We start from the raw sequence: 13,503 nt of genomic DNA, 5'->3' as shown, positions 1-13,503 counted from the left end.
ACAGAGATGATCAGAACCAAGAGAAAACCTGACTGGCTCGTGGGTCTCTGCTCCCATGATCTGGTATCCACAGGTTGACACCCCCAGAGAGGGCTTCCAATGTTGTCAAAGGCAGTAAGGAGCATAAAAAGAAGCAAAGTGTTTAATTCCACATTCAGAATACAGAGGGGCTCAGCAACCAGGAGCTGGGATTCTTGTGCATATTTAAGAATTTTCTTCCAAAACAGACACTGTGCGGATATTTGTTAAATTATTCTCTAACTTTTTTATGTCTTAAATACTACACAATGAAAAAATTTTTTAAAACCATTATGAGGGCTGGCCCCGTGGCCAAATGGTTGAGTTTGCACGCTCTGCTTTGGTGGCCCAGGGTTTTGCTGGTTCAGATCCTGGGTGTGGAACTAGCACTGCTCATGAGGCCATGCTGAGGCGGCATTCCACATAGCACAACCAGAAGGACCTACAACTATGCACTGGGGGGCTTTGGGGAGAAGAAGAAGAAAAAAAAATTGGTAATAGATGTTAGCTCAGGGCCAATCTTTAAAAAAACCATTACAATTGGCCTGCGACTTAATTCCTCTAACGAACAGAGTGTGTGTCTAGTGTGCACAAGGCCATGTGCAGCCACACAGCCCCTGGCAGGTGCACGGACAGCCTGTGCCTATGCTCTGGGACTTGGCACATGCAGGACCTAAGACGATGGCTGCGTGAGTGCCACACAGATGATGCCAGCAGTGGACTGTAATCTCACAGAGGAGAGCGGGAACCCTTAGTCTCTCCAGATGTAAAGAAGTGAATACCCATGTGAATGAGAAAGAAAGGAAGCCTCCTTGCTACCGTAGAATTCCAACTAATAAACTCTAATAAACTGTAGGAGAAATGGTATTTAGAAAATCACCATTTGGTCAATACCACAGTAAAAACTGATACAAGCCAAAAACATCACTAATGGACTTACAAACTAGTAGATCAGAGTTTGGCGAGAAATGGTGTATTTACATAGTTTCAAAGTTTCTCCTCACAAAATCCTCACTAATTACAAAGGAACAAAACAGTAACCTTCCGGCAGAGAAACCTGTCAGAAGTCAGAGCTGACTGTGCCTCCCGACACAACCCGCCAAGACGACACAACACCCTAAAAGATGCAGAACCTCAACTCACCATGAGGAAACATTGTGGAGGCTCGAACCAAGTGGGCTCTACACCATTTCTGGCCTGTACTCCTCAAAAGAGTCAGACGCATGAAAAACAGAGACTAAAGCCCTCGTCAAGACTGCCAGGACCACGGAGACCTGAGGACGTGACCCTGGGCAGCTCCTCATCCTTTACCTAAAAAGACACTTAGTGAGCCAATTGGTGAAATCTGAATACAGTCTGCAAATGCCGTAATAGTACTGTACCTACATTAATTTCCTGATTTTGATAGCTGCGCTGTAGTTGTGTAAGTGAATGTGCTCTTTTGAACAAACACACAGAAGTGTCTAGAGGTAAAGGGCATCACATCTGCAACTTACTCTCCAACAGTTCAGAAAAAAATAGAAGGCATGTGTGTGCGTGCATGTGCACCTGTGCAGAGAATGAAAAAACAAACATAGTAAAGTGGGTAAATCCTGGGGAATCCAGGTGAAGGGCATATAAGAATTCTTCACACAGTTTTGCAACTTTTCTATAAGTCTAAAACTATTTCAAAATATAAAGCTAAAAAAAGAGATGGCCACACTTAAGGTATTCAGTAACTTAAATGTGTAGTGTATATCCATTTTGACCCCAAAATCTCTGCTCTGGGAAACTATTCCAAGGAAATAATCTCAAAGTAGGCCAAAGTTTTGCATGCAAAATGTTTTCTGAAGTGCAATTTATAACAGAAACCAGGGGGTGGGAGACAACCCAGACACTGAGAGGTAAAGAGCTAGGAAGCTGTGTGAGCTCAGACTCTGTGCTGGCTCCTGGTCCACAATACATATATAACCAGGCCTGCACCAGGGAGCTCTGGAGATTAACAAATCCTCACGAGGCAGCTCTTCATGTAAACCTGGCTAACAGAAAGCTGCACTCTTCACAATGGTAACTATGTTTAAAAATAAGTGGGGTCAAAAAGACTTTCAAACCACAGCCTAAGTCTAAGGTGCCTGCTGTTCCCCACAAACAGACGCCAGGTGGGTGTAGTTCGACTTACACTGTCAGCATCTTCCATCCAGGTGTGCTTCCGATCCTCCTCCTCAATCCCAATACCAATCACGGCACGCATGACCGCCTGGCAGGTGGCCACACTCCCAGCCTTGTCACACTCCTCGGCATCCTGAAAGAGGGACACAAAACTGAATTCACAGCCCAGAGCTGCAGGTGCCTGGCAGGGAGTATGCATTCCTGGATGGTGAGAACTGAGAGATCCTTCGTATCGCAGGTGGTGTGGCCTCCGACGGTTCTGATGCCTTTAAGGCTCTGCCACTGCCTGTCTGACTGTGTCTGTCTCGATCACTGATGTACCCATTCCTGCCACCCAGCAGATAAATGCTCAAGGAATATCTAATGACTGAATGAAGCTACATCCATCCACTCAACAAAAATTACATAAGCATCTACTGTGTACGAAGTACCAGAGTAAGCAACTCAGTAGCTATGAGGGGTTCCTAAGCTAAAGACACTTCCCAAGCAGTCAGAGTAAAAGACAAGTTCAAAGACTTGTATCTGTTGGTCTGGAACTCAAAATTCAAAATCGACAGAAGGAAGACACACACTAACCATGAGACAGACCTGTCAGGGTGTGGAGGAGCCCACCACATGGAAGACGAGACAGAAACCTGGGGAAGGGACCAATCACAAGGGCATCCCATTGGGCAGGTGGGCAGGCTGACGAGCAGAAAAGCACTTGACTTTTGGAGAGCAGTTTCAGGATGTGGAGAGAGAAGACAGTCATGGTTCTATAGCACGAGACTCAGAACTCTACCACTGAAGTCACTGGTACATCAAGCAGGAAAGGACCACAATGCAACAGAAACACTGCAAAGGACATAAACACACAGTTCTCCAGAAAATAAAACTGCAAATTACTTTTAAACATCTGAAAAGAAACTCAAGGCTGGCTATTCTTACTTTTAAAATGCTCATTAAACTACTGTAAGTACTTTAGATACATACCAGACCAGAACCATCAAAACACGTGCCAACGCACTTGTATGGTAAAGGTGGGGGGGGACACGGTGTCAGTACACAGCAGCGGAGTACATGTGGACCTCTCTAGAGGCCAATTTCAAGTTCTCTATCGAAACAAAATGCACATATGTTGACACGGCAATTCCATTTTAAGGAATTCATCTGACAAATATATTCTCATATGTGCAAAACAACATATGTACCAGGACCCTTTTGTAGCACTGTTTGCAACAGAAAAGAGAAAGAACCACTCTGCTGTTTCCATCAGCGAGAGATCTGTGATGAATCGGTCAGGGAGACGGTACAGGGGCACATGTGCTGCCGACCCAGAGGCTTCACTAGATAGACCTGGAATATGAAACGAGCACAGCACAGCAGCCCTTACCTGAGCCCCTTGGGGCCCTACAAGCACCAGAAAAGCATCCTAGGCAGAACCCAGGGCAAAGAGCTGAGGAGAGGGCACATGCTAAGGCACAGGAAAGGACAGTGATGAGCAAGGAAGCACAGTAGCAAACTGGTGGGGCGACAGCCCCAACTGCATCCTTGGGGCCTCGCAAGCCATGGCAAGGGTAGCAGGAAGACATTGGGAGATTTCAGGCTGCAGAATGAGTCACAGAACCAGTCTTGTTTTAAGAGGACCTCCCTGGGGGCCAGGCCGGTGGCCCCGCGGTTAAGTTCTCACGCTGCGCTTCAGTGGCCCAGGGTTCGCCGGTTCGAATCCCAGGTGCAGACATGGTACCACTTATCCAGCCATGCTGTGGAAGGCATCCCACATATAAAATAGAGGAAGATGGGCGTGGATGTTACCTCAGGGCCAGTCTTCCTCAGCAAAAAGAGGAGGATTGGCAGGAGATGTTAGCTCAGGCTAACCTTCCTCAAAAAGATAAAATTAAAAAAATTTAAAAAGAAAAAGAGGACCTCCCTGGCTGCTGTGTGGAGCAGCAGCAGGGAAGCCCATGGGCATCACTGCCAAGTCTGGCCGAGGATGGCAGCTCACTCAGCTGACGAGAAGCACCTGGACCCAGGAAAGACGTAGGGGTAGACTCAAACTGCTTGTGGACGGGGGTGTGAAAGAAAGGAGTCACTCATGAGGTATGAACTGTGCTGCTGTCTACTAAGGCGAGAAAGGCTACAGATAAGTAAGTTTTGTGGGCAAACCAGGAGACGCGTTTTGGACACACCAGGCTGTGGTGCTATCCCATGTTCCAGGGGAATGCAGGGCAGCATGGGTGTGCATTCAGGGCTGTGGGGTGCACCCAGAGCACAGTGCACATTTGGGGTTTCCTGGCATGTAAACAACATTCCTAGCAATGAGGTGAGATGAGACCAACAAAGAGGGGAGCACAGAAAGTCTCCAAAAGGGTCTTAGGGCCAAACAGCCAAGTTACTTAGAATGTGAGAAGAGAAAGAAAATCAGCAGAAGAGGGAGAACAGAGACCAGTGGGACGGAAGGAAAACAAGGCGTGTCAGCACGTGTCGAAGTGACCCAAGGGCACAGGCAGGCTGAGAGGACAAACAGCGCCGACAGCTGGATCTGCCACCGAGGCTCTCCAGAACTGCAGCACTGTGGGGTCAGAGCCTCACTGGAGTGGGTTCCAGAAAGAATGGGAAGTAAGAAGGCAAAGATTAAATGACGTTTAGACACAGTAGGTGCTCAATAAATGGTGACTTACTCAGGAGGCAAAACTTTCCGAAGTTATAATGCTGTTTGCAGGACAACATGAAAAACTTTGTATTAACCTTAAAATGACTGAACTGGTCTACATTCAGATCCTTTGCATTACACTCTAGTATTAGTGAAGGGTCTGTAGGAGGGTGGTCTGACAACCACCAAGGGGACAGGACATCTGCCATCACCTCCTGCAGTCATCCTTCCCGACAGGATGAAAATGCAAGCTGGCAGGACAGACAGACTCGCTATGGCCAAGCAAGTGCACCCCAAGAGGGGCTGAGGAGTGGAAGTCGGTGCAGAGGAGCACTCCAGGGACACACAGGGCTCTTGCTCAATTCTGCTGCATCACACGGCTACAGGGCTCAAGGGAGATGGAGAAGGTGCTCAGAGAGCTGGAAGAGCGAGCCCTGAGGCAGGCAAAATCAGCATCCAAGAGGCTCTCAAAGGACTAGAAGAAACACTGCCACTGCCAGCCAAGACTGTCACTCCTGAAACAGCCAGAAAACCCAGACAAAGTTACAAAGCGGTGGTTGTCAAGTCACTAGACATCAGTAGCAAAGGGCCATGAGAAGTGAGACAGAAACAGTCAAGGGGAGCCCCACGTCTGCCACGCCCATTGCCTGGAGAGAGTTTCCAGGCTGTAGCACAGGGAGGGGGACCAGGAAGGGCTACTGGAGGAGGCAGAGCTGAGAGCCCTGGAAGACCAAGGGGAGAGTGGACGCAAGCCTAAGCACAAGAGACAGAACCCTAGCCATCTGTTCTGTAGAGGCTCCCCCACAAGTCTTCACTGAACAACCCCCCAGCGCACGAGTGTTTGGAAAGAACCAGCTGAAAGGATTAGTAGGAACAGTCCTCAGAGCTCAGAGGGGGCCAGGAAGAGTGTCCATTCCCACCAGCCAGACTGGAAACCCCCAAGAGACACAGGGCCCTGGGAAGAATCCAAAGAGAAGCCCTGTCTCCATAGGGAAATTAGCCCTAAACTGTCCCAAACTGATGACTGCTTGAGTCTGACCTAGCACAGTGTCAAAGCAAGACCCAAACAACCAGAAGGCCTTGACCATGGAACTGCCCTCCAACACCATGCCCCCCGTGCCCACAGGAATGCAGCAGATTCAGCACCCAACAGGCAGGCTCACAGCATCCGCTGCAGACCAAGGGCTGCCAGGCACACAAGAACACAGGAAAACACAACTTACAGCGAGGGGGAAAATATCTACCAAAATCAACCCCACACTGACACAGATATTAGAAGCAGCAGTCAAAGACACTAAGACAACTACTATAACTATACTCCATACGTTCAAAACGTCAAGTAGAGACACAAAAGAAATTTTTTTTAAAAAGACCAAAATTAAATTTCTAGAAATGAAAACTATAAACTCTGAGATGAAAAATACCCTATCTGAGATAAACAGTAGATCAGACATTACAGAAGACTAGTAGAACCTGAGGACAAAGCAACAGAAGCTATTCAAAATGAAACTGAGAGAACGAAAGAACAGTTTAAAAAATAACCAGAGCATCAGTGAGCTGTACAAGCTCATATCATACTCAGTGGGAAAGACTAGACATTTTCCCCCTAAAATCAGGAACAAGGTGTGAGCTCTCATCACTTATTCAACATTGTACTGGAGGTTCTAACCAGAGCAATTAGACAAGGAATAAAAGGCATCCAGATTGAAAACGAAGTAGTAAAACTACATTTGCCGATGACATGATCTTGTACATAAAAAATCCTAAAGAATCCACTAAAACTATTACAATTTAATAAACTATTTCAGCAAGGTCATAGGACACAAGCTCAGTATTCAAAAATCAATTGTATTTCTATACACTGAGAATGAACAACCTGAAAATAAAATTAAGAAAAAATCTATTTATAATAGCATCAAAAATAATACAATACTTTTTGAAATAAATAAAGCAAAAGAAGTGTAATACTAGTATACTAAAATACTGCTAAAAATTTTTTAAAAGACCTAAATAAATGGAAAGACATCCCATGCTCATGGATTGGAAGACCTACTATTGTTAGGATGGCAAGAGTCCCCCAAATTGATCCAGATTCGACGCAATCTCTATCAAAATCCCAGTTGCCTTTTTTGCAGAAACTGACAAGTTGATCCTAAAATTCACATAGAAACAAGAACGAAACAAGCATAGCTAAAAACCACCTTATAAAGAATAAAGGAGAAGGGCTCACGCTTCCTGACTTCAATGCTTACCACAAAGCTACAGTAATCAGAACAGTATTGTGCTGGCATAAATTCAGACACACAGTCCAATGTAACAGAACTGACAGTCCAGAAACAAACCTGTACATTTATGATCAACTGGTCCTCCACAATGGTGCCAAGACCACTCAATGGGGGAAAGATACAGTGGTGCTGGAACAACTGGACATGCGCATGTAAAAGAATGATGTCACACTCCTGCCTCATACCATATAGAGAAATTAACTCAAACGGATCATAGACTTAAATGTGAGACCTAAACAAAAATCTTAGAGAATGCAGGAGTAAATCTTCATGACCGTGGGTTAGGGAAGGTTTCTTATATATGACACCTAAAGTATGAACAACAAAAGAAACAAATAAATAAACTGAACTACATCAAAATTAAAAACATCTGTGCTACAAGTGATATAATCAAGACAACCCACAGAAGGGGAGCAAATATTTGCAAATCGTATAGTCTGATAAGTGACTTGTATCCAGAATATATATAAAGAATTCTGGAACCAGCCCCGTGGCCTAGTGGTTAAGTTCAGCACACTCTGCTTCAGCGGCCCAGGTTCAATTCTCCAACATGGACCTATACCTCTCATTGGCAGCCATGATCCAAATACAAAATAGAGGAAGACTGGCACACATGTTAGCTCAGGGCCAATCTTTCTCAGGAAAAAACAAAACAACTTACAACTCAATAAAAACAAAAAGATAACAAGTAAGCGTTAATAAAAAGATAACACAATTTTAAAATGGGCAAAAGATTTCAACATATCCATGCTACTACATGGATGAACTTTGAAAACATTATATACTAAGTGAAAGCCAGTCACAAAAGACCAGATCTTGTATGATTCCATTCAATATAAAACATCCATAAAATGAAAATCCATAGAGGAAAAAAAGCAGAGATGCAAGTACACAGAGAAAGAACGTGGTTGCCTAAGATTAGGAGGAAGGGGAGTGATAGCTAACGGGCACAGGCTTTCTGTTTGGGGTGATGAGAAAGCTATAAATTAGATTACGGCAATGGTTGCATAACTCTGTGAATATACTAAAACCACCGAACTGTACAATTTAAGTGGGTAAATTTTATGGAATGTTAACTATAGCTTAATAAACTGTTAAAAAATGAAACAGAAAGAATAATTTAAAAAATGAATAGCTCATCATGAGCTGTGGGGCAATTTCAATGGTCTGTACCTGAAGTGGGCGGAGGGCAGTTCAAGAGACAATAGACACAAGTTTTCCAAATTTGATGAAATCTCTAAATTCACAGATCCAAGAAGCTGAACGAACTCCACACAGAAGAAACATGAAGAAAGCTACACCAAGGTATATCACAATCAAACTGCTCAAAACCAATGATAAAAAAATCTTAAAAGCAGGGAGAAAGTTTTAAATTTAGAAAATAAAAATTTTTTAAATTAAGTTTTTAAAAGACACTATGTACAGAAGAATAAAGAGGATGACAGCAGATTTCTTAGTGGAAATAATGCATGCGAGAAGACAGCAGAGTATTATCTTTAAAGTACTGAAAGAAAAAAATTGTCAACCTAGAGTTCTATACTCAGAGAAAATATCTTTCAAAAAGAAAGATGAAATAAAGACTGTTTCCAGACATTTGAAAACTGGAAGTATGTTCCACCAGAAGACCTGCACTAAAAGAATTGTTAAACAAAGTCCTTTAGGCAGAAGGAAGATGATACTAGTTGGAACCTGGATCTCTGCAAAAGAATCAGAGCATCAAAAATGTTAACAACACGGCTAAAAAACACTGAAGTAACAAAAGGGTTGAATTTGGATGGTTAAATTTTAGAGGGACATGGAGGCCTTGCACCTGAGATTAAAAAAAAAAATTGCCCAAACACAGAAAGGGGCCACATGGATTAATACTATACACGTGAAAAAGAGCAGAGGCAGTGATCAGGAAGGGGTCCAGGAAGAGGGAGCAGCATCACTGGAAGCAGCCTCATCAGGAGGAGGGGAAATGCCCTCACCAGCTATACCTAGAGCAGCTACATCTGGAGCAGCTCAGGTATAGACAGCCTGGGTGAGTCTGAGAACAGTAACTGGAACTGTGGCAGCAGGAGCACAGAGAAGGGAGGTGGCAGGAGGTCTGGGGCCATCTTCCAATGTTGAGGGGTAGTGGGTGAAGCAAAGGGGCTTGCTCTGTAGGGCCCCTCCTGGTGGAATGATGCAGACCAGCGTAAAGAGGCGCTTTCTCCTAGGCTGGCTACATGACAGGCTGGGCCTCCCAGGAGGTGGAGAGCCCTTGCCCAGAAAGCTCACTTGGCAGTGGGCAAGGCAATAGAGGGCACCCGTCCTGGTGGCTGGGTTAGAAGCTCTTCAGAGACTCCACTAATCACAGTCCACAGAAAAAGTTAAAAGACAGGAAAGAATGAAAGAAGCCATAAGACTGTCATTCCCTTTTCAATCACATTATTTCTACTTGCAGAGGGGTGAGGTCCCACGTGCCCTGAAAGTTCTCCAGTGTCCAACCTCAAGTTGTGCTCCGGGTCCTGACTCTACAAAAGGCAATGATGTGGTCACATAAGAAAAGCCACCCTGTGACAGCATGGGAACTCTCAGGGACCATCCTGCAGCCCCTACCCTACGAGAGACTCCAATGTGCAGAACATCCATTTTTAAAGCAGACATCTTGGTATCCGACCACAGTTGGAGTCCTACCTGCCAACCTTACCTGGATCCACTGCTCACGGTTGATCTCCACACCATTGGCCCGCAGGGAAGTGATGGCACGATCAATGATTTTCTCCACCATCTGCGTATTTCCATTGGCTTCCTCCAGCTTGGCAGCCGTGATCCAGATGTGCCGGTCTGTAGGGATGTTCTCACGGGCCTTATTTAAGACCTTGCGGGCATTTTCGTAGGTCTCCAGCCTCGCCAGAGCAAGCCAGAGCTGTATGGACAAAATACCAGAAAACAAGAGGACAGCACTCAGCACAACCTGCCAGGTTGGAGGGTGAGCCTATCTCAACAGGCCCACAGCACCTTCACAGAATTCTTTCTAAAAGCTTTCAAGGACCACGTAAACAGAGCCCATGAATGGGTGCAGCAGCATTTTTTTGCCTAATCTCGTAACTGTTCAGTTATGCTTCTGACTTATTTAAGTGACTCTCTGGTTAACGCAAAAAGATGACAGATTCTCAGTCACACATTCCAAACACTGGTTAAACATACACAGTGTGCCAGACTTGTCCCAGGTGTCAGGACAGCAGGTGAACACGATATGACTGTTGCCTTCACAAGCTGAAAGGACACATGGAGTTCAGCCTTCTGGAGTTCTCATACTGCAGCTGTTGATTCTGTAACATTTCATCACCAAAAATGTGCATGGGCTCTATTTATTTTTATGTAAATAAATTAAGATTAATTTCGTTTGGAGAATTTCACAATACCCGTTAGGATAATGAAAGACATATTGGATATCATAAAACCAAGACTAAAAATCACTGCACAGAATGTTATGAAGAGAAGGTTTAAAACTAAAGAAATCCAACTAGCTTTGAAACAAAGAGCCAACCTCATGCTGGGCTGGCAGAAAGATACACCAGCATTTTCTATCACCCTCTACCCTTCGGGTCCCATTTACAAACTAAGCTGAATTAGGAGGACTGACCCCTGAAAAACAGTGCTCAACACAGAATTCTCTGCAGTGGTCCGAGAAGAGTTAAGATTCTGTTCTGCACTTCCATCAGGAGCAGAACTGGCCACAGCCAGACTGACCACTCTGCCTGGTAGCTGTGTGACAGGGCAGCATCCTGTGATTTCACACTGCCTTACAGTCTCCAGAATCACAGCCTCGGTGAGCTCAATGTTCAGCTGATCCCACTTCCAGACACTGAACTTGGCTCAGGCCTTGGCAGGGCTGGCGGACGAGAACCTGGCGAACTCACCTCCACGCTGGTGGGGCAGCACTCCACAGCTCGGCTAAGCATGATTCTAGCGTCTTCGGGCTCTTCCAGCTCAACAGCCGCCTTCCACAAGCGAACCGAGTTTGGAACATGCTCAAGGGCTGGAGAGGTCAAACGAGAAACCAGGTCACAGAAAAGGGGAACTGAAAGCAGGATGCTGTGTCAGAGGATGCTGGTGTCAGCAGGGTCAGATGGTCTCTCCCCTGGATGACAGACTGGGATTGCAGGCCTACCCTTTCAACGGGTTCTCTCAGGTCTGGGGCAGACAGAAACCAGACCAATGTGAAACACCTTGAAAAAGAAAGCAAGATTCGGGCACAGGAGACAGTTGAGGATAGCACAGAGGACTGTGCGTCATCTCTACTCCTGCTCACACTTGAAAATCAACATTAAAATACAAAGCAAGGCAGACACAAGAAGACAATCACCACACAGGAAGGGCCGGCCCCGCGAGCTGTGAGTGTGAGTCATGCAGAAATCACAGGAAAAGGAAACAGAACGACACGGGGATCTGTGTCTGCCCAGGCTGGCGTGCGTCTGACGGCCACTAAGCTTGGGAACTCCTTCCTGGGCCCCAAGGAGTGCAAGGAGAACCAGGGCACTGTGTGGCTACACCACACTGACAGCAGTGCTACCTCACCAGCTCCGCAGCAGGTGGGCTCCCTCAGGAGCTCAGACACGGGCAGCCAGCAAACAGAGTGACATCAGGGAAGGGGGACAGACTCCCAGAAGAGGCACAATGCAGTCCAAAAACTTCCAAACCTTTGTTCAAGCAGCAGAGCCCTTTCTTCAGATGCAATTTACCAAACAGTCCAAAATAGAAGGCAGATAAACACAGAGCCCTGCAGAGTGAGCACTAGGGGAGGGTAAGGCCAAGCCTCTGGCAGGGTGACAATGACCACTGAGCTGACGGAGAGAACATGACAACTCGGGCCACAGGCAGGAAACCAACACCTTGAAGCTTCCAAAGGAGCTCTTGTTTCTTGAAAATACATGGGCCAACCTTGCAGAAAGCAGACCTAAGATTTAATGGTGCAGGGGCCAGCCCCATGGCTGAGTGTGGTTAAGTTCACACGCTCTGCCTTCGGCGGCCCAGGGTTTCACTGGTTCGGATCCTGGGTGCGGACATGGCACTGCTCATCAGGCCACGTTGAGGCAGTGTCCCACATGCCACAACTAGAAGGAGCCACAACTAAAAATATACAACTACGTACTGGGGGGACTGGGGGAGAAAAAGTAGGGGAAAAAAAAAAGAAGATTGGCAACAGTTGTTAGTTCAAGTGCCAATCTTTAAAAAAAAGAGAGAAAGATTTAATGGTGCAGAATTTGCAGACCCACAAAGTTTCCCACATGAAATGCGGGCACAGACTGGGGCCATCCGGGGGACTTGGATGAAGCCAGGATGTGATACCCTGAGCCTCCCTCACCAGCAGAAGCAGCTCACCTCATTGTCTGAGAAGATGGGCCTTCCCTCCTTTACAGGCCCTGTAAAAATGGAGGTGCCCCATCCCCTCTCCTATGGCCTAGCCAGCCTACTCTAGGGTCATGGCACACCATGTCAGGCTGTCATCATGCTGGTAAGCAGGAAGCAGAACATATGCAAGATGCCCAGAACAAGCGGGCTCGGGAGTGGGGAGAAACACCTCACAAACCCCAGGGGTCTGCCCTTAGCAAGTTTTGAAGGGTCCCACAGTCCGGGGCTCGTGGGGACCTCCCCTCTGTGATGGAAAACAAGCTGCTGCTCCCGTACCACCTGCCACAGAAGACAGTACCTCAGCCTGGGCCTGGGCATTCAGGAATCACACCACCTAGGAGGGGCCCTACCGTCTGTTTTCCGAGTGCCACAGGCTGCTTCTGACCTCACAGACTCAGCTACACTTGGTCTACATATTCTGACCAGTGTGCTGTAAGGAGCCCCTGGGAAGGCCCAGCAGGAGTCACGGAGCCCCTCTAGGGCTGTAGAACAAAGCTACTCTCTCCTGAAGCCCCTAGCTGGCCACTAAGCCCAGGCAGAGACCGAATATTTGGCTTAGCGACATTAAGTGACCGAGCAACCTGATTTACCCACCATGAACTTGGGTGCTATGTGACAGACAAGCCACAAGCTGGGAAGATGCACAGCAGCCTGTGGTCAGGTGGAATGGCACAAGAGAAGGGTGGAGCAAAGGCAGGTACGGTACAGGTAAGCTGCCTGGGCCATGGGGCAGATGCCTCCCACGCTGGCTGCTGATCAACCTCCTCCTCCCTCGGCCCTCACTTACGGCCTCTGGGGAGTTCCTTAGGATCAAGGGACTGAGAAGAAAAAGCCCATCTTGGTCTACACATGACTCTGTACAGTACACCAGCACTGACTGCCCTGACCTGGCATCAGGTTATCACTTGATCATCCGCTTGGTCAAGTGAGACTGCCCAAGATGGGCCTATGCTGATTCATGCAGCAGCTGAAGAGCTGACCGTGGTTCTAGGAAGCGGAAGAAACCAGGTGGGAAGCTTGGAAATTGGGGGAAGAGAT

At 46.7% G+C, this 13,503-nt stretch overlaps 1 protein-coding gene across 2 annotated transcripts in view; it reads right to left on the bottom strand.

Annotated features, from left to right (window-relative positions):
- PRPF6 (pre-mRNA processing factor 6) overlaps window positions 1-13,503 on the bottom strand; it is a 46,452-nt gene that overhangs the window by 12,589 nt on the left and 20,360 nt on the right. For both annotated transcript variants that reach the window (XM_008531267.2, XM_070588692.1), the window contains exons 10-12: window positions 10,974-11,092; window positions 9,758-9,976; window positions 2,177-2,299 (exon numbers count right to left, since the gene is read on the bottom strand). In XM_008531267.2, the coding sequence (XP_008529489.1) occupies window positions 2,177-2,299; window positions 9,758-9,976; window positions 10,974-11,092 (461 nt within the window). The remainder of the gene's footprint in view (window positions 1-2,176; window positions 2,300-9,757; window positions 9,977-10,973; window positions 11,093-13,503) is intronic.

Source organism: Equus przewalskii, chromosome 21 (genome assembly GCF_037783145.1).
Source record: "Equus przewalskii isolate Varuska chromosome 21, EquPr2, whole genome shotgun sequence".
Taxonomy (NCBI): domain Eukaryota; kingdom Metazoa; phylum Chordata; class Mammalia; order Perissodactyla; family Equidae; genus Equus; species Equus przewalskii.
The sequence above is the reverse complement of the archived record's forward strand: the minus strand, read 5'-3'. Positions and strand labels throughout refer to the sequence as shown.